This window comes from Geotrypetes seraphini, chromosome 1 (genome assembly GCF_902459505.1).
Source record: "Geotrypetes seraphini chromosome 1, aGeoSer1.1, whole genome shotgun sequence".
Classification (NCBI taxonomy): domain Eukaryota; kingdom Metazoa; phylum Chordata; class Amphibia; order Gymnophiona; family Dermophiidae; genus Geotrypetes; species Geotrypetes seraphini.
Genome location: NC_047084.1, coordinates 209,439,697 through 209,463,926, shown reverse-complemented (window position 1 = coordinate 209,463,926; position 24,230 = coordinate 209,439,697). Strand labels below are relative to the sequence as shown.

The window sequence follows — 24,230 nt, the reverse complement described above, 5'->3', positions numbered from 1 at the left end:
AAAAGAACATGTTAAGTCTTTCTGCCACTTCTTTCTCCTCCTTCACCACTCCCTTCCTGTCTCCGTCCAGCGGTCCCACCTCCTCCCTAGCCGGTTGCTTCCCTTTAACATATCTAAAGAACGGTTTGAAATTTCATGCTTTCCTGGCTAGCCTCTCTTCATACTCTCTTTTGGCTTTTCGAACCACTTGGTGACATTCTTTTTGATACTTCCTGTGCTCTTTCCAGTTCCCCTCAGTTTTGTCCTTTTTCCATTTCTTGAATGAGTTTTTCTTATTGCCTATCGCTTCCTTCACTATTTTAGTTATCCACACCGGGTCTTTTGTTCGACTCTTTTTGCGCCCCTTTCTGAATCTGGGGATATACAGATTTTGCGCCTCGCTCACCGTGTTCTTGAGAAAAGACCAGGCATGTTCTACCGTTTGCCATTTTTTGGAAGTGTTCCTAAGTTTCTTCCTTATCATTTCTCTCATTGCTCCTCATCCCTCCCGTGGAAACCGATCTGTGGAGTTCCTCAGGGGTCACCTCTATCCCCGATTCTCTTCAATGTTTATATGTCCTCCCTGAAACTCCTCCAATTGTCCCCCTTGGAAACACTTTACACTTATGCCGATGACATCCTTGTACTCCTCGAGACCGACTCTAACCTCACCAATCTCTCTGAGAACATCTCCTCATGTATATCAAACTTCCAATCCTGGGCCCTCACCGTACAAATGAAACTACATGAGACCAAAACAAAACTACTTTGGCTCGGCTCAAAATTAGATCAGCTACCCACCCTCATCCCTCTGTCCTCTGGCACCACATTGCATCTTGAACACTCGTGCAAAGTACTAGGCATCATCATCGATTCCACACTGTCCTTCAATGACCACCTTAATTCCTTAGTAAAAAAATGCTTTTTCAATCTTCACATGCTAAGGAAAGTGAGATCCTGCTTCCATCATTATCACTTTGCATTGTATTATGGAAACTCAAATAAGGCGGGAAGAATACTGGAAAATTATCTTAAAGCGAAAAAAAGGAAAACAAAATTAATTGCCATTAAGGATGAAAAGGGTGAAATTTTTATGCAAATTGGACCTATTTTAAAACAATTCTTAAAATTTTATAAATTTCTTTATTCTTCTGAGACTTATTTAGATAAAGAAAAAGATGGTTTAGAATTTTTGAAAATGTTAGAGGGTCCTAAAGTTCCTGAACATATTAAACGTAGTTTGGAAGAGCCAATATCACTAAAAGAATTAGGAACAGCTTTGAAGTCCCTTAGAGTTGGATCCGCTCCAGGTGGTGATGGTTATACGGTAGAGTTTTATAAATCATTTCAAAATTTCCTATTACCTTATTTATTAAATCTTTACCAGTTTCAACTTATTAAAGGTTCTATTATAGGCACTATGGCAGAATCTCTAACTATTGTTTTGCCAAAGCCAAATAAAGATCCCACTTTGGTTTCAAATTATAGGCCAATTTCTTTAATAAATGTAGATGGTAAACTCCTAGCTAAGATATTAGCATTAAGATTGGCTAAAGCTCTCCCTTACATTATAGGTATGCATCAAACAGGATTCGTTGCTCAAAGACATTCATCGCACAATACTAGACTGGAATTTCATATGTTAGATTTGACAAAAGCCATGAAGGATCTGACTTTTTCTGTTTCTTTGGATGCAGAAAAGGCCTTTGATCCAGTGGAATGGACCTTTATGTATCAGGCATTGGAATGGTTTGGTATAGGTTCAGGATTCATACAAATGTTACAAACGTTGTATAGTTCCCCTGCTGCTAGATTATATATTAATAATACGTTTTCAGAACGTTTTAGTTTGCAAAGGGGGGTTAGACAAAGTTGTCCCTTGTCCTTGTCCCTTGTTTGATATTGTTTTGGAACCCTTATTATTGACTATTCAACAGGTGAAGGAAATACAAGGTATACCATATTCAGATAGAGAATATAAAGTATCAGCGTATGCAGATGCCATCTTGCTTTATTTGAGGAATCCAGAATCTTCCATTCCATGTTTGCTTGAGTTGATTGAGAAATTTGGAAAATTTTCAGGATATAAGATAACTTGGAATAAATCAGAAGTTCATCCACTAAATATACATTGTATAAAAGGTTTATTTGATGCATTTTCTTTTGTTTGGAAGGAAGATGGTTTAAAATATTTAGGAATTTGGATTATAAAAACAGTGGATGAAACAATGAAAATAAATGAAAAATGTTTATTGCAGAAGGTGACAGAAATGTGTGAGCAATGGAACCCACTACATTTATCCTGGTGGGGAAGAGTACAAACTGTTAAAATGATGATCTTGCCTGTGGTTTGTTACCAAATGGAGATGTTACCAGTTTTCTTTCAGGGATCTTTTTATAAAAAATTAAATAGGATTTTAACAAAATTTATTTGGCTTGGTAAAATGCCCAGAATTGCTTTAGTGTCGTTGCAAAGGCCAATTGTGGAGGGTGGGGTAAATTTTTCCAACTTTTATAGGTATCATCAAGCCTATATTTTACGTCAAGGAATGTATTGGATCCTCCCAGAGCCCACTGATAATATACCAGATTGGTTCTGGCTAGAATGGAGACTTATGTTTCCCTTGCGTCTTGGTCATGTAGTTAGTATCAAAATGCCAAGGTTATATAAAGAGCGTAAAATATTTGTGGATACCTGGAAAACTTTAAGGTATATAAGTAATCTAACTCCTATTCCAATAAATAAATCAACAACTCAAACGATTTGGTTAAATACCAAGATCAAAATTGGCGGTTTTAAAATCATCTGGAAGCATTGAATGTTGGCAGGAATCCGTACTTTGGAGGATGTAATAAATAATGGTAAGCTGCTGGAGTTTTCACATTTGCAACATAAATTTAGTCTTAATATGTCGCAATATTTTAGATGGTTGCAATTGAAGCAGGCCATTCAGGTAGGGTTCCCTGAATGGAAAAATCTTATTAATTATCATAGTCTGGAATTCTTATGCTTTCAGATGGATTCTATGGATTATAGCACAGTGCTATAAATGAATATCTGGATTAGTAAATAAAAAGCCAAAAAATGGTCTTAGAGACATTTGGAGCATTGAGATTAAGCATCAAATCAATGCATCTCAATGGCCATGACTTTGGTCTTGGAGGTTAAGATGTACGGTGTCAGCATCTATGAGACAAACTTGTTTTTTTCTTTTGCATAGAGCTTTTTGGACCCCTGTTCGTTTGCAAAAAATAGATAGCTCTAAATCTAATAGATGTTGGCATTGTCATCTTGAAGTTGGGACATTAGATCATCTTTTATTCTATTGTCCATATATTTTATCATTTTGGAAATCAATTTGGCCTCAAATTAATAGGATGTTAGAAAATCCGGTAGCCTTGACATATGATACTATTTTATTTGGAACAACTATGAGAGCAAGGAGTCAAATCTCGTCAAATAGCAACAAACTTTTATTTATTTTGACTGGAGTAGCAATACAGCAAATAACATACAATTGGAAAAAGTATGACAGGTTAAATTACAATTTCTGGTGGAATTCTGTATGTCATATATACAAAATGGAACTCACTATAGCAACGCAAAAAGGTTATTTTAGTAAATTTCAGAAAATCTGGGGACCATTAACTGATTTTTGTAATGAATGATTAACTTTTCCCATGATAAGATATTTGATTAGGGGGGAAATGGGTGGGCTTTACTTGTTGTTATTTCATAATACAGGACTATTTGAATAGTTTTACAGTAATGATACTTTTATGTATTATTGAGTAGGGAGGGAGGGGAGGTTATTATATTCAATAAGAATAATTTAAATATTAGATTTCTTACATAACTTTTAAAATATTACAGAATATTAATTTGTTATGAAATGTTATACTTAAAGCATATATGAGAGTTAATCAAGTGTGTATCTTTAAGTTCATATGAGTTTAACTGCTACACTTGTTGTAACATGCAAAAATGAATAAAGAATTTAAAACACAAAAAAAAACACAAACTTTGCTGTCCTCGTACAATCCATCATTCTTTCCAGACTGGATTACTGTAACTCTATCTTCTTAAGCCTGACAAAGAAAAGCCTTCACAGACTCCAGCGGATCCAGAACACTGCGGCTAAACTAATCTTCGCAAAAAGCAAATTTGACCACGTCTCCCCGCTTCTGTCTAAGCTTCACTGGCTCCCAGTAATCCTTAGGGTCACTACAAATGCGCCTATACGGTATCCTGCCTCCCCTTTTTCACTATCTTGGAACTCCTCTAATCCCAACACCACCAGATCCACTCCAAAATTCAAACTATCCTTCCCCTCTTTAAAAAGCATATCCCATACAGGAAAACTAGGGACTTCCCTCTCCTTCAGGATCACCGAACTCTGGAACAGTTTTACCACCCGGCTTCGGTGCCTGTCCTCCCTCCAACTCTTCCGAAAACATCTGAAAACTTGGCTCTTCTCCAAAATGCAATGACCTCTCCCTCATCGATTTACTAATTCCCTCTAAACCTCTCTTTCTAAGCCCTTCTACTTTTCATTGTAGTTTCTTTCTATACCAATTACTGTAAACCGTGCCGAGCTCTACTTCTGTGGAGATGGTGCGGTATACAAACTTAAGGTTTAGTTTAGTTTAGTTTCCTTTCCTGAAGTTGAAAATTGTCGCTATGGTTATCTTTCCTTTCGGTATTCCTACCTCAACCTTGAACTTGATCATGTTTGATCACTGTTTCCCAACTGTCCCACTACCTCTACTTCCTTTGCAGGTCCCCTTAACCCATTTAGGATTAGATCCAGAGTGCATTTCCTCTCGTTGGTTCTCTAACAAGCTGCTCCATGAAACAATCTTGTATAGCCTCCAGGAATTCTGTCTCCCTAGCGCATTTTGAGCTTCCAAGACTCCAGTCTATCCCGGGGTAGTTGAAGTCTCCCATAATAACCATGTTACCGCTTTTGCATTCTCGCTTCATCTCGGCTTCCATTTCTTCATCGATATCTCCGGTTTGCCCGGGTGGACAATAGTATAGGCCCATCTTTATTTCAGGCCCTTTCCTTCCCGGTATTTTAACCCATAGCGATTCCAGCTTGTTGGTTGTCTCTGCTATGTCCATTTTTGTCGATTGTATGCTTTCTTTTATGTATAGGGCTATTCCACCTCCTTTCTGTCCTGACCTGTCCTGGCTATAGAGCTTGTACCCCGGCAGTGCTGTATCCATTTGTTTTCTTCATTCCACCACATTTCAGAGACTCCAATTATGTCTATGTCCTCTGCATTGGCCATGGCTTCTAATTCCCCCATTTTGTTTCTTAGGCTCCTTGCATTAGTATATATGCAATTTAGATCCTAGGATTTTCTTGTCTTCATTTCCTTTCCCAGTGCTTCGGTCTTTAGTTTCTTCTCTTTTGTTACATTCCTTCTAACCTCCTCTTCTGGGTTAGTTGACTCCTGTAATTTGTCCATTGTTTCTTCCCAGCCTTTTTTCCCCTCGGTATCTTCACGGGATACCTTCTTCCGAATCGTCGACACTTTGTCGACTGTCGGTTTTCCCCTTCTTTTTAGTTTAAAGCACGTTGTACTCCTCTCCTGACGTTGTTTGCTAGAAGTCTTGTTCCCGCCGCGCTCAGATGCAGTCCATCTCTCCTGTAGAGCTTGCTCTTGTTCCAGAACGTTGTCTAGTTCCTCACGAAGTGGAACCCTTCTTCCTCACACCATCTCCTCATCCACGCATTTATTGATTATAGTTCCTCCTGCCTTTTCACATCTGCCCTCGGTACTGGTAGGATCTTTGAGAACGCTATTTTCTGGGTCCTCATCATCAGCTTCCTTCCCAGAATCTTGAACTGTTCTATCAGCGTGCTTCTTCTGTAGTCTCTCCTGCTGACATCGTTTGTCCCGATGTGGATCATTACTGTGGTCTCTTCCGTCTCCGCTCCTGGGAGGCAGGTCATCAGTCGATCCTCTCTCCCTCCTGCTATGTGGCTGTCCACATGCCTCAGGATTGAGTCTCCCACTAGGATTGCTGACTTTCCCTTCTTTAGGTTTCGCTTCAGTCTCAGGTCAATGTCCTCGGTGTGCTTTGCTGCTTCCTCTCCTGGGTATCGACTAGCCATTTTCTCCCCCTCGTGCGATGTTCCTCTGTGGGTGTCTTCTATGAGGTCATCTGCTTCTTGTTCTCCCTTCCATGTTGGTGTTGGTGTAACTCCATTGTTCATCTGAAGTTCGTTTTCTTCCACTCTCCTCCTGTAGGCTTCCTCAATGAATTTCTCGAGTTCCCTGACCTCCTCCTCAATGTGTCTCTCATTCATGAAGTCTATAGCTGTCCTGATTGGGTCCTCTGTAGTGTGAAGTCCTTCTAGCTCCTGTAGCTTGTCCTCTAGTCGCTTTACTTCCTTCTTCAAGCTTTCCAGCTCCTGACACCGACCGCATACATATGACTGTCTCCCCGAGGGGAGATAGTCATACATATGACAGTCTGTGCAGAACACTGGAAAGCTCATCTTCTGGTTTCCCTCTGCTTCCATTGTCGTTCTCTCTCACTCTCTCTGCCTGCTGCTAGTGTCCTCTCTCTCTCTCTCTCTCTGCCTGCTGCTGGTGTCCTCTCTCTCTCTCTCTCTCTCTCTCTCTCTCTGCCTGCTGCTGGTGTCCTCTCTCTCTCTCTCTCTCTGCCTGCTGCTGGTGTCCTCTCTCTCTCTCTCTCTGCCTGCTGCTGGTGTCCTCTGTCTCTCTCTCTGCCTGCTGCTGGTGTCCTCTCTCTCTCTCTTTCTGCCTGCTGCTGGTGTCCTCTCTCTCTATCTCTCTCTCTGCCTGCTGCTGGTGACCTCTCTCTCTATATATCTCTCTCTCTGCCTGCTGCTGGTGACCTCTCTCTCTCTCTGCCTGCTGCTGGTGACCTCTCTCTCTTTTTCTCTCTCTCTCTCTCTCTCTCTCTCTGCCTGCTGCTGGTGTCCTCTCTCTCTCTCTGCCTGCTGCTGGTGTCCTCTCTCTCTTTCTCTCTCTGCCTGCTGCTGGTGTCCTCTCTCTATCCCGCTCTGCCTGCTTGCTGTCCTTCCCTGGTGTCCTTGGGTGTAGTGATTTGGCCCTTCTTGAGGCCCTTTGCAAAGGCGCTCTTGCTAAGGTGAGCGCCTTTGTCGCACGCCGTTGGCTTCTCCCCTTTTAAGGGGGAGCTTCGAGTCTGCTTCGGGTGATGTCAGGGAGTGGGCGGAGCTAACTCTCGCCTCAGCCCCTCACCCTCTGCCTTCTCTCTTCTCCCTCGTGCTTTCTTCGGTGGATTTTCTCCTCTCTCCCTCCTCTGCCTGAGTTCACCTGCCTGCCCCAAACTCAGGCAAGCTGGATCTTCAGAAGCTGTGTAGCGTTGGCTCCTCCCCTTTTTAAGGGGGAGCTTCGAGTCTGCTTCGGGTGATGTCAGGGAGTGGGCGGAGCTACCTCTCGCCTTAGCCCCTCACCCTCTGCCTTCTCTCTGCCCCCTCGTGCCTTCTTCGGTGGATTTTCTCCTCTCTCCCTCCTCTGCCCGACTTCACCTGCCTGCCCCAAACTCAGGCAAGCTGGCAAGCTGGATCTTCAGTAGATAGGTGTGTCATTCTGTACAGACAGGTAATTTCCCTGTAGTCACAAGCCTTGCAAAAGGTGTCCACTCTGGAATTTTTCTGAATTCTTCCTACTTCACAGAGAGCTCTGTTGCCCCCTACAGTAGTGCCCTTTTGTAAAACACATGTAAAGTAGGGATATGGAGGAATTTTCCCAACTAACAAGTATGTTCTGTTTTTAATATAACAAATGTATGAACCATCAACAATCAAAATGGAGAAACAAGCATGCTAACAGAAACATTAATGGAGCTCAATCAGTACCCCAGCACATGCCAGTAATAGACTACTCTTCATGCCCCTAAGGTTTGACTAGTATCCAAATTACAAACTTGGATAAGAACATTCTGAGCGAGACAGTAGGAGGTGCAGGAAATAAATGACATGGTAAGGTTCCAGACGACAAACCTATCTACTAGAAAATATATTAGCAAGGGAAGAACCTAATCTCTTTTCCAGTGCAATAGGTGTGTCATTCTGGACAAGTGGGTTATCTCCCCATGACCAAGAGCCATATGCAGAAGGAATCCACTCCAGATTTTTTTCTATGGTCCTCCTATTTCACTGGGAGCTCTACTGCCACCTGCAGTTTTTCCATTTTGCATGCGAGTTGGAAGGTGTGTTTCTGTTCAGCCTACATTCTCTGTTAGAAACAGTCCCCTGTTTCTGTTAAGGCGCATTCAACTAGAAGTGTAGCTTTGTCGTGGGCAGAGGCTAGGACATTCTCTTTAGAGAAGATTTGTAGAGCTGTGACTTGTCCACTCTACATACATTTGCAAGGTTTTAAAGGATGGATGTTGCCCCCTCGACTCGGGTTTCGTATCCTTCATCAGGAGGGGTGTCTTCCCACGGCTGATGCTGACCGGGAGGGCTGACAAATCTGGGCTATCCTGATGAAGGATACGAAACCCGAGTCGAGGAGCTCAGTTTCACTCCATGGCATTTAGCACTTTCCACCACTAAAGCACTTTCACAGCACCAGCGCTTTTCAAAGTTTTCTGTCTGTGGTTGCCGCTACATCTATCAAGAGGTCTCCGAACCTCTACTCCAGATAAGTTACCAGTAGATAGTGGTGTTTTAATTTTGAGTTTTCAGTTTTTCATATTCCGCGGAGTGAAGAAGACGTATCTCTTTATTTCTCCATTGTTGCCTTCCTGTTTAATTTTTTAATGAGCTTTTTCAAGTATTTCAGTTTCTTCTTCTGTTCTTTACTTTTGAAAATCAATGAAGAAGAATAGTAGACAGAAATTTTGGACTTTATTTAAAAACAAACTTCTTTCAAAGTTCAATGGCCCTCAGTTCCATCCTTCCTTCATACCGGGATCATCAATGGATTTTCGGCCTTATTTCTACTTTACTCCTGCTAGCCCTCTTCCACTATATCTGATTCTGTGGCAATGGTTTAGGAGAAGAAAAGCTATATTGTTTAATGCTAAAATTTTTCTTTTGTTTCTTTCTTGTTTCAAATAAAGTCTGGAATCGTATTTCCAGCGACTGGGTCTAGCCAGTACCAGTAGACATCCATAACTTCATTGGTGGCATATTAGCATTGAGTCTATTTGATGCATGCCTTCTGTACCAATGTTTCACCCAGGTCTACACAGGTGTATCGCAGTGACATCTATATTTCCAACTGCTTGCATCGGTGGCATATTAGCATCGAGTCTATTTGATGCTTGCCTTTTGGCATCAATGTTTTAACCATGTCAATGCAGATGCATCACAGTGGGCAGTGCCCTGTCAATTAAGCATCGAGTCCATTTGATGCATAGCTTTCTGGGCAATGCAGGTTGTCATTCTGAAGTGTATCGCCTTTGAAGGCACTCATGCTTCGACGCCTGTGGCACCTTCGATACCACTTGATGCTACATGGTCGTGCTGCAGTACATCTCATCAAAACAAATGATGTATCTCATGGGTTACATGGCATATACAGTTCAAATCACTCCCTTCACTTGATTTCATCTCAGATCTGCTCAATTGAATCTGGCATCTCAGTGGTCTCAGGCCATGAATCCCTTATCCCAACACATCAAAGTCACCTTTCCTCTTCGTTAACCTCTCCAATGGTGGTTGAAACCAACAAATCTCTCCAGAGGTTTGTTATTTCACATCCCTCCACATCAGAAAGTACTCACGACAGACACCTCCATATATGTCCTTATTAGAACCATAATCTTAATATAGAGTACTTAGCTCAGGTGTAGTTGTATACCCGGCTTCTCAACCAGCGATGGAAGATCTCTGTTTCGCTCCCACATTCATGGCATACGTGGAGATGCGTAAACTACAAAATTAAAAGAATAAAAGTATGAATTATACATACTAAGATTCCTTATTATCTATTCTAATCAATACTAAGACCAACTCAATTTGGCCATTTCAGAAGACTCTAGGAGACCGCTAAGGGACTTCAATGAGAAATCGGTAAAGTTTAATAAAACCTATTCAATTCACTTTCTTAAGTTTTAAATTAACTTTAGGATTAACTTTAAGATTTTCTAAGAGTTAAATCCGAAGGTGACTTACTTCAAATCATCTAAGTTGCAATTAGCTATTTTAACGTTTCTAAGTTTTTAAGTTATTAGAGTTGAATTATAGGCGACCATTTAGTCAGGTCAGTTTTATCTACAACCGCCAGCTATGCGCCCGGCGGCCAGGGAGTACTTCCCTAGCTTATCTAATAATGCTCCAACGCTTACTCGCCGCTACTGAACCATTTGGTAACGCAAACAGGGGACTGATGTTAATGCTTCTAATTATAAAGGCTCATACTCCCTCACATAGTAGATGATGACGGCAGATAAAGACCCGAATGGTCCATCCAGTCTGCCCAACCTGATTCAATTTAAATTTTATTTTATTTTTTTTTTCTTCTTAGCTATTTCTGGGCGAGAATCCAAAGCTTTACCCGGTACTGTGCTTGAGTTCCAACTGCCAAAATCTCTGTTAAGACTTACTCCAGCCCATCCTCCTCCAAACGGCCATGCACAGACACAGACCGTACAAGTCTGCCCATCCGGTACAAAGTGAGCGGAACTGACGTAACTCAGTTACGTATTAACCTCGAACATGTACAAACATGATCAAGCGTCCAACATGATATTCAAAGGAGCGCATAGCTGGCGGTTGTAGATAAAACTGACCTGACTAAATGGTTGCCTATAATTCAACTCTAATAACTTAAATACTTAGAAACGTTAAAATAGCTAATTGCAACATAGATGATTTGAAGTAAGTCACCTTCGGATTTAACTCTTAGAAAATCTTAAAGTTAATCCTAAAGTTAATTTAAAACTTAAGAAAGTGAATTGAATAGGTTTTATTAAACTTTACCGATTTCTCATTGAAGTTCCTTAGCGGTCTCCTAGAGTCTTCTGAAATGGCCAAATTGAGTTGGTCTTAGTATTGATTAGAATAGATAATAAGGAATCTTAGTATGTATAATTCATACTTCTATTCTTTTAGTTTACGCATCTCTACCTATGCCGTGAAGAAGCCCCCGTGAATGTGGGAGCGAAACAGAGATCTTCCGTCGCTGGTTGAGACGCCGGGTATACAACTACACCCGAGCTAAGTACTCTATATTAAGATTATGGTTCTAATAAGGACTTACAGTTGAGAAATTACAATACAAGTAATAAAATACATAAAGTAAAAAAAACTTTTTATAAAAACTAAATAGTCCTCAATAGAGATATTTTGGATGGTTGATAGCTTACATATAATAATAGCTTACATATAATAATAATAATAATAACAACAGTTTATATACCGCAATACCGTTAAGTTCTATGCGGTTTACAAAAGATTAGTGGGGTACAAGTTGAGTTGACGTACAAGTTGAATTAACTTAAGGGATGTGGGAACAATGGGGAGAAAGGGCAAGAGAGGGGAAAGAGGGAAGTGGGTCAGCTGTCTAGGTCTTTCAGGAATAGGTGGGTTTTGAGGCGTTTCCTGAATACCTCATAAGCGGTGGGCAATAGGAGTTGTTCTAGGTCTTTACCCCATAGAGCAGCCTGATGTGAGAGAAGATGCTCATGGTGTTTTTTTAGTTTGCATCCTCTAATTGGGGGAGAAACGAAGTGCGAGTGGGAGCTTCTCTTGTGTTTGTTGGCTGAGAAGGAGAATAGGTCAGTGATGTATTTAGGGGTTAGATCATAGAAAACTTTAAAACAGAGGCAGGCGAACTTAAACTTTACACGAGCTTCCATCGGCAACCAGTGTAGCTGTTTGAAGTATGGCGTCACGTGATCGAACTTCTTTAGACCGAAGATTAGTCTGACCGCAGTGTTTTGCACTAGTTGCAATCGTCGCAAATTCTTTTGGGGGATTGCTAAGTAGACGATGTTACAGTAGTCGAGTTGACTTAATACGAGGGATTGTACCAAGATTCTGAAGACAGAGTTATCAAAGTATGCTTTAATGGATTTAAGTTTCCAGAGGGTGAAAAAACTCTTTTTGATTAGGGAGTCCACCTGATCTTTCATGGTGAGGCATTGGTCCAGAGTTACACCCAGTATTTTAATGGTGGGCTGTATGGGGTAGTTATGTTTGTTGATGTCTAGTGGGGTTTTGGTGTCAAGAGGGCGCGGTGAAGCGACAAAGAATTTTGTCTTCTCGGTATTGAGTTTGAGTTTGAAGTTTGTCATCCAATGTTCCATCAAGTTTATGGCTTCTGATGCTTTTGGAATTGTTTCCGAGATGGAGTTGGCAAATGGGATAATAACTGTGAAGTCATCAGCGTAACTGAATAATTTTATCCCCAGCTGGGTTAATTGAATGCTCAGTGAGGTCATTTAGATATTGAAAAGCATAGTGTTCCCGCTAAGCTGCGCTGGCGTGCGCTGGCGCACAAAATATTACATCGCAGCGCACAAGTTTCTCGTCACAGCGCACACACTAGTGTGCCGCGAGATGTTGCCTGGTGTGCCGCAGGGCCGCCGGGCCCGGAGCTTACAGGGGGCCCGAGGCAGGGGCGCCAGTAGCTCGCCAAGGCAAAGTGAGTTGATCACCCAGGACTCACTTTGTCTTGGCGATCTAATCCACAGTTCTTCAACCGCCGGTCCGCGGACCGGTATCGGTCCGCAGGAAATTTTTGCCGGTCCGCACAGGACCGGCAAGATTGACTCATTTGAACTTCCTGCCGGTCCGCGCAGGACCGGCAAGATCAGCATCGGAAGCGTGCGCTGGGCCGGAGAGATCTTGAAGAGCCTCCGACAGTGGCTTTCTCCCCTCTCTGCAGCTCTCCTTTACTTCCCAGCGCAGCGATTCACGAAGGCAGCCTCGGGGCTTTTGCTGAGTCGCGGCTGCCTCTGATGATGCAACTTCCTCTTTCCTCAGAGGCGGCGCGACACAACAAAGGACCCGAGGCTGCCTTCGTGAATCGCTGCGCTAGGAAGTAAGAAGAGCTGCTGGGAGGGGAGAAAACCACTATCAGTCTGGGAAGCTGCTGGGCAGGGGAAAAAAGGGACAGCTGCTACTGGAAAGGGAGAAGGAGAGATGCTTCTGGGAGGGGAGGAGGGAAAGGAATCTGGGAAGCTGCTGGGCCAGGAAAAAAAAAGGGACAGCTGCTACTGGAGAGGGAGAAGGAGAGATGCATCTGGGAGGGGAGGAGGGAAAGGAATCTGGGAAGCTGCTGGGCCAGGAAAAAAAAGGGACAGCTGCTACTGGAGAGGGAGAAGGAGAAGGAGAGATGCATCTGGGAGGGGAGGAGGGAAAGGAATCTGGGAAGCTGCTGGGCCAGGAAAAAAAAGGACAGCTGCTACTGGAGAGGGAGAAGGAGACGGAGAGATGCTTCTGGGAGGGGAGGAGGGAAAGGAATCTGGGAAGCTGCTGGGCAAGATAAAAAAAGGGACAGCTGCTACTGGAGAGGGAGAAGAAGGAGAGATGCTTCTGGGAGGGGAGGAGGGAAAGGAATCTGGGAAGCTGCTGGGCAAGGAAAAAAAAGGGACAGCTGCTACTGGAGAGGGAGACGGAGAGATGCTGCTGGGAGGGGAGGAAGGGAAGAGAGTTACTGCTGGACAGGAGGCTGGGAGAAAGAAAGAAAGGGGGCAGGCAGGGAAACAGAAGGAAAGAAGAGAAACAGAAAAAAAGAAAGAAAGGTCAGGGAGAGAGGAAGAAAAAGTTGGGGGAGGGAATGAGGTGTGGAGGAGAGAAAGCATACAGGCTGATAGAAGGGAAGAAAGATTGGATGCACAGTCAGAAGAAGAAAGTGCAACCAGAAATCACCAGACAAGGTAGGAAAAATGATTTTATTTTAAATTTAGCAAAGTGGAGGCAGTATTACCACAGTTTTCAAAGGAATTTGCCCAAATAACTTAATAGTTAACTGGGTAAATTCCCAGAGATGAAAACTTCCCTTCACTTACTATGCACAGTTCTGAATTTATATCTGCTGTCTATATTTTACAATATGGTCCCCTTTTACTAAACCGCAATAGTGGTTTTTAGCGCAGGGAGCCTATGAGCGTCAAGAGCAGTGCTGGGCATTCAGCGCAGCTCCCTGCGCTAAAAACTGCTATTGTGGTTTAATAAAAAGGATGGAGGGTATATTTGTCTATTTTTGTATGCTATAAAAACCAAATACAGAGAGAGACTGAGAGCTGTTGACGAAGAGCTACGTGTGTGTCTTTCTTCCATTCCAGCCAGAATATCAGCTTTGTGTTCAGCCAAACAGGCCCAGGTTTCGCACTGAATAAAGTATTTTATAATTTTTATAATTTTTATTTCATAATAAAGTAATTATAAAATACTTTCTTTGTGTTTATTTGATTCCTATTCAAGAGAATTACTTTATATATAGTCAATATAGGCAGAGAGTTAAATTTTTTAACATTTTCTAATGGTGGTGTGCCTCGTGATTTTTTTCATGAAACAAGTGTGCCTTTGCCCAAAAAAGGTTGAAAAACACTGGTCTAGAAATTGAAAGCATCAAACGTATTGTCTTCTGGACTGTTTTTAATTTACAGTTTACACATATGGATGTAACAGACATAACTACATTTGTTGTAAAACATTTATTAAGATATCATTTCATCCCTACAATTTCTGTGTTCTTAAAAATATTATTTAACGTTATTTAATTTAGCGTGTAGGCCTAAAATTCCTTTGAATACCTCGTCCTCATGTATCAGCAACTTTGACAACATATTTATTTGGCTCATAACTTGCTGGCGCCCGATATTTTTAGCTCACAGTGAAAAAAGTTTGCTCACAACACCCGCCCGCTTAGAGGGAACACTGGTGGGGACCCTTGCGGAACGCCGGATGGGTTGCTCCAGGTGTTGGAGAGATCATTGTTGAAGCGAACCTGATAGGTTCGGGACGAAAGGAAACCATGAAACCAGTTTAGCACTTCGCCTCTGATGCCAATAGCGTCTAGACACTGTAGCAAATTCGCATGGTCTATAAGGTCAAAGGCAGAGCTCATGTCGAATTGCATGATCAATATATGGGCTAGTGAGTCCTTGACTTAGTTCAAGTGGCTGCTAACCGTGAGCACTTGAGATCTATAGTCTCTAAGAGATAGCTATTGTAATACCGGTAAATCAATTTTGGTACTAGCCTTTATTTAGGTATTTTTGGTGTGTTTCACATTAAATAGACATGGTTGAAGTATATATTTCTGAAAGCCATATATGTGCAAGAGAAGCAGAATGCCTTGGCCGACAAGCTCAGCAGATTTCTTCAGCCGCATGAGTGGGCTCTGAGCTCCAAAGTCTTGTGCCACATCTTCTCCCTTTGGGGGGACTCCTCAGAGAGACCTGTTTGCATCTCCCCACAACCACAAGTTACTTCAATTCTGCTCCAGACATTACTCTCTTCATCTTCTAGAAGCAGATGCATTTCTTCTGAATTAGATACACAAGTTCCTGTCCTCTGATTCTGAAGACACTAGTCAAGCTCAAACAACAATCGGCCACCATGATTCTCATAGCTCATTAGTGACCCAGACAACCTGGGTTCTCCCTTCTACTTCAGCTCAGTGTCAAGGATCCAATTCTATTACAGATCTTTCCATCGCTTCTCAAACACAGTCAAGGTTCTTTTTTTTTTACATCCCAATCTGCAATCTGTGCACCTAACAGCTTGGTACCTTCCTTCCTGACTTAAGCAGATTTTAATCTTTCTGACCCAGTACAAGCCATTATAGCTGCTTCCAGAAAGCCTTTTACTCAGCACTGCTATTGACTGAAATGGACTCGCTTCATTTTGTGGTATAATCTCCATCACCTAGATCCCTCCACATCTATTCCTTCAGTATTGAACTACCTTTTCCATTTATCCAACTCTGAACTTAAGACCACTTCGGTTAGAGTTCACTTCAGTGCTACTAATGCTTACCATGCTCCTTTCAACAATAAACCTCTAGCCACTCATCCGCTTGTTTCCCAATTCCTAAAGGACTTTTGAATTCCATTAAAACCTCCTCCAGTAATCTGGGATTTCAATGTATTTATTTAAAAAATTTCTAATTTGCATACATCTAATCTAATAATTCATTTCTATACCGTATAACCAAAAAGTTCAATGTGGTTTACATAAATTTTAAAATACCATACAAAAGGATCCGATAGTTAAAGACTAAACAAATGAGTTTTCAATTGCTTTCCAAAATCATAATAAGACTCAGAACAAAGTAGCAGAGGTTTTAGTTCCCTGTCGCTTGGTAGGTGAGCAGATGGTGATGACATTTTTTATACCAACATTCTTTAGTTGATGGAAAGGTAAACAAGCCATGAGTACTTCGCTGATGTTTGGATCCAACAATGGAGAATGAATCAAGAAGATAAGTGGAAGTCATACCAAAAAGAACTTTATAACAGAAACACCCAAACTTAAATTTAACACGAGCCTCGACAGGCAACCAATGCAATTGTCTGTGGACTGACATGATCATACATCCTGAAGCCAAAAATCAAGCGAGCTGCAGCATTCTGGACTATTCTCAACTTTGAAAAATTCTTTTGAATTCCTCCCAAAAGAACTATATTGCAATAGTCCAGCTGACTCATTACCAGTGACTCAACCAGAAATTGAAAGATGCGACATCAAAATATGATCTAATGCTACGCAGCTTCCATCTAATATAATAAAACCCTAAGCGCGCATGCGCACTCTTACCTGCATGTTCCGTTTTCCGTGAGCTCTAGGGCTCTGCCGGCAAGAGTGCGCATGCGCGCTTCTACTCCCTCCCTCCCTCCCTCACTGTAAGCTCGCCGTTGTCGTCGCCCCCTTCCCCCCCCCCCGTTCACCCTTTCCCGGCGCACACGAACCCCCATTGGCCCTCCCACCGCGAGATGCACAAACCTCCCGGCTCCAGCAGTGGCCGCATCACACTAAAGACGCTGCTTTGTGGCCTTCCCATGCTCTGATTTCCTCTGCCGGCATCTCTGATGATGTCATCATAGACGCAGCAGAGGAAATCAGAGCATGGGAAGGCGTCTTTAGTGTGATGCGGCCGCTGCTGGAGCCAGTAGGTTTGACGGTCGTCTCACGGTGGGAGGGTCAGTGGGGTCGGCTGCACAGCGGCGATAGTGGCAGGGGAAGGGTTCTACTGCACAGGGGGATGGCTGGATGGCAGGTTGGCTTCGGAAGGTGTGGGAGGGACAAAGTATGGAAGGCGATGAGGGGGAGCAGGGAAGAGGTGCTGCTGGACCAGGAGAGCAGGGAAGAGGTGCTGCTGGGCTAGGGGAGCAGGGAAGAGGTGCTGCTGGACTGGGGGAGCAAGGAAGTGGGCTAGGGGAGCAGGGAAGAGGTGCTGCTGGACAGGGGGAGCAGGGAAGAGGGACAGGAGGAGCACGGAAGAGGTACTACTGCACAGAGAAGTGGGTTGGGGGAGGGAAATGCTGCTGTTGCTGCACAGGAAAATGGAGGGGGAGGGTATGCTTCTGCTGCTACTGCACAGGGAAGTGGAGTGGGGGAGGGAAATGCTGGTGAGAAAAGGGGGCTGGGGCTGAAAGGGAAAAGATAGGAGAAGGGGGGTGGGGTAAAAATGGGTTTGGAGCTGGGGCTGAAAATAGGGGACATGTGAGGGAAGGAGGCTTTACTAGCACCCGTTAATGTAACGGGCTTAAACACTAGTAATTTTATAAAAACATGATAAGAGACACACAAACAATCATCAGAAATCATATCTACAAACTAATACTATAGCTTATATAATGAGAATCATGAATAATTTTTCAACTGTGCAGAGAGGAAAATTATTGGCTAAAAAAGGCATCTACAAATAATTGCGTCTTGAATAATTTTCTAAACATGCCCTCACCAGTCTGATGAAGCCACTATTTGAACCACTGGCAACTACTCATCTTAAGTTTCTTACTTGGAAAGTGGTCTACTTGATCTCTGTCACTTCTGCTCGTTGAGTGAGTAAACTACAGGCATTGGTTTGTGATTCACCATTTACAGTATTTCATCACGATAAAGTAGTTCTTAGAACTCACCCCAAATTCCTTCTAACAGCAGTCATGGAATTTCACTTGAATCAGTCCATTGTACTACCTGTGTTCTTTCTAAAGCCTCATTCTCACCCTGGAGAAACATCTCTTCATGCATTGGATTATAAACGTGCCTTGGCTTTCTACATATAGAGGACTAAGTCACAGGTCTTCACCTCAACTGTTCATCTCTTTTGACCCTAACAGTTTGAGTCTGCTTGTAACCAAATGAACTATTTCCAAATGGTTAACATTTCCTTCTGCTATGCCCAGTTAGCATTACCCTTATCTTTCTGGTGCTCAAAGAAGCTGACACCAATGTTTTGGGCCAGTGCAAGGCCTTGAACTTCTGCGCATGTTCCAAGGCCTGCCACCTCCTGCCCCCTCATGGATTTTCAGAGAGGGTGTGAGTTGGCAGGCATAGAGCATGCACTAAAGCTCATAGCCCCGCACCAGCCCAGAACATTGGTGTCAGCTTCTTCAAGCACCAGAACAGTAAGCTTAATGCCAGCTGGATGGAAGGAGGATGATAGCACTGATCATCTGGGGAGAAGGGTTTGTGTTGGAAAATAGCGCTGGTCATTAGAGGAGAGGGTTTGTGTTGGAAAATAATGCCGCTCATCGGGGTAGAGGGTTGAGTTTGTGGAGGAATGGGGTTGAGAAGCCAATGAGGATGTGAAACGGGATTATGTAGAAGAATCTTCCTAAACTGCACAGTGTAAAGTGAGCTTTCATGTCATTATTGCTCTATCTCCTTTCAGCAGGGCTCATTTAGGATGCCCATTTGACATACTCCTAGAAGTTACAGATCTTATGTGATCTTTTGTATTGTCCTTTTTTTCGCTGCTAAGCACACTCTGTGCTGCTGCCTTACTTCTATGGGTTCTGCTATTGATTTTGCACCCACAAAATTACAGTTTCTTGCACCCATCACTCTTTTTGTAAAATATTGTTTCTTTTATGTTGCTCATAAATCTACCCGTTACAGTCACTTCTCATGGTCCCTTGTTCTAAATCTTCCTCATACTCTAATGGGGGAATAGTGGTAATCTTTTAAGCCTCATACTTTCTATGCTGTCCCATGTTAAAAATAAAATCAGGGTCGACTTATGTTCTTATGTGTTACTATACTGATCATTGGATTGCTATATGGTCAACTCAGAAGGGAGCTTAGGCAAAAAGTGAGCTTGAAAGATGAATATGCAAACTCAGTTTCCAAAGGTATATTTTTGCTTTCAGCATTTAGTTGTCAAGAATACATCATGTGCATTTCTTCCCTGCAGAGTGCTCACCATACTATATACATCTTTCGCTCTCTTCCATGTCATTCTAATTTGATCCTTTATTTCCCCTTACCTGCCCCTCTCTACATGTCTCTTTATTTCTTTCAATACTCATACCCCCCTCTTCCTTCTCTGTTGCTCAATGACTGGCCTTCCCTCTCTGTCTTTTATATCGTCCCCAAGCCCTTTGGTCTCTATACTTACGCCTTTACTTTCCATGTCAGTACTCTTCTCTTCCCAGCCCTAATGGCAGCCCAGTCTTAGAGATTACTCATGCTACACAGGAGTCAAGAGCATGGCAGGTTTGTCTTTGGCTGGCAGGACACCAAGGTCACACCATGATCATCCCAACTTCTAATTTCAGTTTATATTTGAGTCAACCTCCCCACCCCTTTTTTTAGGGAGAAAATGGTTACCTCGGTTTATATTTGGATCGGTTTCTATTCAAGTATATACAGTACTTTTATAGAAACTTATTTTAGATGATGGAAAGCATCCCCTTAATAATTGTTGTTTTCCTAAGCTATAAAATCTGAAATTATACAGTATCTAAATACTACTACTATTAATTATTTCTAGAGTGCTACCAAACATACACAGCACTGTACAGAGTCACAAAGGAGACAGTCCCTACTCAAATGAGCTTACAATCAAGACAGACAAACAGGATGCCAGGGTAGGGGTTATAGTTAGAGGGGATGGTTAAACTGCTGGTTAGGGTGGTGAGCAGAGGGCAGAGGGGAGTAGGGTTATGAGTTGAAGGCTGTCTCAAAAAAGTAGGTTTTCAGTCTACTTTTGAACAAGGGAAGGGGTATGGCGGATGGACTCAGGAGGTAGTTTACAGGGCAGTGAGATGAAAGGAACAAAGTCTGGAATTGGAAGTGGAGGAGATGGGTACAGATAAATCTATTTGTCTGAGGAACTGAGTTCTAGGAGAGACAAAACTTGCTGGCCGTTCCTTCCATCAAAGAATTCTACTACACTAGGAAAATTAATTTCTCAGTAGCTGCTCCAACCTTATGGAATGCCATGCCACCTCAACTTCGTCATGAAAATCTTCTCGATAAATTCAAGACCAAACTAAAAACCTTTCTTTTTCAAGATGCATATCATAATCTCTAAATATTTCCTTCCCCAAAACCAGTCAAATTATCTCAACCGCTTTTACGAAGCGACCCTATCCCTGATGTTATATCCTCCCCCCCTTCCCTTTCTTTTAATTAAATTTTATTTTAATAATGTGTTTATTGACCTTTCCATCCCCTTAATACCCTCAAATTCATGTAAGTCCTTGTCTATTGTTTTTTGATGTTCACTCCTCCCCATATATATATATAATTATTATTTTTACTTTTTATCTCTTTTTTCTTTTTTTTAGTATTGTAAACCGGCCAGGTATACGTTGATGGTCGGTATATTAAATTCAATAAAAACTTGAAACCTGAAACAAGAGAGGAAAGATACTTGTAGGTTGGTAATAGGAGTTTGAACTGTATGAAAAGCAAATAGGAAGCCAGTGAAATGATTTAAGGAGAGGGGTGAGGTTAGCGAGGTTGGCAGTAGATGAGTCCATGCAGCAGAGTTTTGTACAGATTGCAGGGGGAGAGGAAGTGCAGGGGGAGAGGAAGTTCAGCGGGAGACCTGTTAGAAGTAGATTGCAGTAGTCTAATAGTAATTAGTTTATAACCTTGTAAATACAGTGGTACCTTGGATTATGAGCATAATCCGTTCCAGGAGCATGCTCCTAATCCAAATTCTCATTTATCAAAGCGAGTTTCCCCATAGGAAATAATGGAAACTCGCTTTGATACGTTCCCCCCCATGAGAACCGGCATTGCTCCCCCCCACCACCATCGGGCCCCCCCCATCCCCCTGCCACCATCGGGCACCCCCCCGCCGCGACCTGAGGTTCCCCCAACCCACCCGAACCCTCTTCTTACTTTGATGTAGCCTCCGCACCTGCACCAGCATGTCCTGTCCTGTGCTGTGCTGTGCCGGTGCCCGAAAATTTGCCTCCGGTGCTGGGCCTTGAGCATGTGCGCATGCTCAAGGCCTGAGAGTTCACGTTGGACGTGAGAGTTCACGTTGGACGTGAACTCTCAGGCCTTGAGCATGCGCACATGCTCAAGGCCCAGCACCGGAGGCAGATTTTCGGGCACCGGCACAGTACAGCACAGCACAGGACATGCTGGTGCAGGTGCGGAGGCTACATCAAAGTAAGAAGAGGGTTCGGGTGGGTTGGGGGGACCTCAGGTCGCGGCGGGGGGGTGCCCGATGGTGGCGGGAGGGTGCCGGATTGCGGGGGGGAGGGTGCCAGTTCGCAGGGGGGGCGCTCGCAAATCGAGGCGCGCTCGGTTTACGAGGCACCAAGTTTGCAAATGTTTTGCTCGTCTTGCAAAACACTCGCAAACCGGTGCACTCGTAAACCGAGGTATCACTGTAATTGCTATTCTAACTGTATAAATCCAGTCTAAATTTTTCTATAAATTTTTTGTTTTTTGCTCTCAGAATGAAATCAAATGGCAATTCAATGAGATACAGAAAATGGAAAGAACAATATCGGAATTAAAGGTGGTGAGTACTGAATTTTTAGAATGAAGAATCAAGCTGAAAGATGTGTGTGTTCTGACCATATGATTGTTCTTCCTGTAAACTCTGCAGTTAGAATTATTTCCCTATCAAAAGTACTTCCTTAATAGTTAACAAGGAGACATGATTTTTGTGGAACTCTTGTTAAAATTTTGGACTTTTTTAGTTTAGAACGAGTCCTTAGAAGTGTTTGATTAAAGTTATATTTTTCAGACTTAAATTGTTCTATATTAAACAGAATTCTAGGGACTTAACCATTGTTCTCTTTTGAAATAATTTGCATTCTTAAGTTCCTTGATTGATTCCATGTACAGTGGTACCTCGGTTTGCGAGTAACCCGGTTTGTGAGAGTTTTGCAAGACAAGCAAAACACTCAGCAAACTTTTGACTCGCAAACCGAGCACTGCCCCGATAAACGAGCACTTACAGCCCAGGAAGCGCCGCTTTGGGGGTTTCCTCTTCCATCTTCCGGCCAGTCTTTCACATCGGGTGCCTTCCGCAGGTTGGAGGGCCTCTGTCTGGGCCTGCGTGGCCGGGTGCCGTCCCGCCTGTGCATTGCGTGTGACACGCACAGCGTCAATCATCGGTGTTGTGCGCGGCGTGCAGGTGGGGCGGCGCTTGGCTGCGTGGGCTCGGGTGGGGGCTCTCCAGCATGCGGGGGGCATCCGACATGGAGGGCTGGCTGGCGGATGGAGGAGGCATCCCTCAGAAGTGGCACTGTTGGGTTCTTCTTCGGATGACGGACGGAGGAGACAGCGCTGCAGCACCCAGCATCCGACAGGTACAGACCCCGGATTCTGGAGCGCATCGTCGGTGTTGCCACTATTTTCTATGGGAATTTTGCTTTGATAAACGAGCATTTTGGATTACGAGCATGCTCCTGGAACGGATTGTGCTCGTAATCCAAGATACCACTGTATATGGTCAGGGTTTAGTTTGTTTGTTTTTTTTCTAGCCCAGTCTGCAATTTAATAAGAAAAATAGACAATGGATATCATCCAAATTTAAATGTGGGTTTATTTTTAAGTTCTTGTACAATCCCACTATTCCTGGACTACTGAAGGAGCTTGTCCTTTTCTGCTCATGTTTATTTTCTTTATATTTAGTCTTTTCAATCGCAGTTTTGGCCCTGCAGGGACAGCTCTGACTGTGGCAGATTGCAGACTTTACGTTGAGTCTGCTTCCAGGGGTTGGCTGCTTGGCAGTGCACCCTCTGGACAGCCTGCACTTCAGATTGAGGGTCGGGGACCATTCCCTTGGGAGCTTGCTCACCCCAGGTTCGGCTGCATGGCTCCGTGGAGGTTTTCCCAGGATCAGGGCTGACTGCGTTTCCTCTGCCAGGCGTGTCCACATATTGTCCGAGAATGGCAGAGGTCCCCAGCTGTGGGCATCAGACCGGGGGGGACAGTCAGAAGATCAGCAGTCCAGTTTGCTTGCTTGTTGTGATAGAGGATCTCCCTGTAAGCACTTTCAGCTTCTCTTCATGCCGTTCCAGGAAGCACATGGCACAGTGAGTAAAGGTTGACAGCCTGAATCAGTGATTTTTGGGGGGTCTTAAGAGTGTTTTAGTAGGTTTGGGAGTATGTCTTAACCCCCCACCCCTAAAATTGCAAAATTTCCATTTTTTGAGGTTTCCTGTGCTTTTCCCCCCATGTCTCTTGCAGTTCGCATCTAGGCCCTTCCTCCGCTGCCTCTGACTGGCTGACTGTAGCCCCTCCTGAGCAAGCACTCAAGCGACCTCACTAGCCTTGCTATTTAATTTGAACCCTCTCTGAGCAGTGTGTGATGCTTCGCATGACGAATGAGCACATGCTCCTTCGTGCGCCTCCTTAGGGTGCCTCCATATTTTCACTTCCTCTTCTTGTAAAGCTCTATTTACTTTCTCTGTTCCTCTCCTTATGGCTCCAATTCATTTTCTGCTTCTCATACTCACTCTCCCCAATCTTACTCCCTTTCTCTCTCCTCTCCATGCCATAAGTCCTCACTATCCTTCTTTTCCTATCCCTTCACCTGCCATCTTGTCTTCTACCTTATTTACTGCATTCAAGCTCAAGCATTCTCTCTCTTCCATTCATCCATCTCCTTTCTCTTTGAGCCCCACCTGTCTTCGTCATTGCCGTCAATATTTCCCTTTGCTTCGGCACACTCTCTTACTTCTTCTGCTCTCTGTTATAGATGTGAATCCAAACCCTGGCCTTCCACAGCCCTCCAAACCCTGACCCTGCTTCCCCATGTGGGTAACCGCCCTAACCTTATACTTATTTCTTTCCTTCAATCCTCCTCTCTCCCTTTCTCAGGTGCCCTATGGAATGCTCATTCTGCCTCCAACAAACTGC

At 43.4% G+C, this 24,230-nt stretch overlaps 1 protein-coding gene across 4 annotated transcripts in view; it reads left to right on the top strand.

The window, feature by feature from the left end:
• CEP135 (centrosomal protein 135) overlaps positions 1–24,230 on the top strand; it is a 307,612-nt gene that overhangs the window by 63,109 nt on the left and 220,273 nt on the right. For all 4 annotated transcript variants that reach the window (XM_033944786.1, XM_033944776.1, XM_033944765.1 and 1 more), the window contains exon 9: positions 21,814–21,879. In XM_033944786.1, the coding sequence (XP_033800677.1) occupies positions 21,814–21,879 (66 nt within the window). The remainder of the gene's footprint in view (positions 1–21,813; positions 21,880–24,230) is intronic.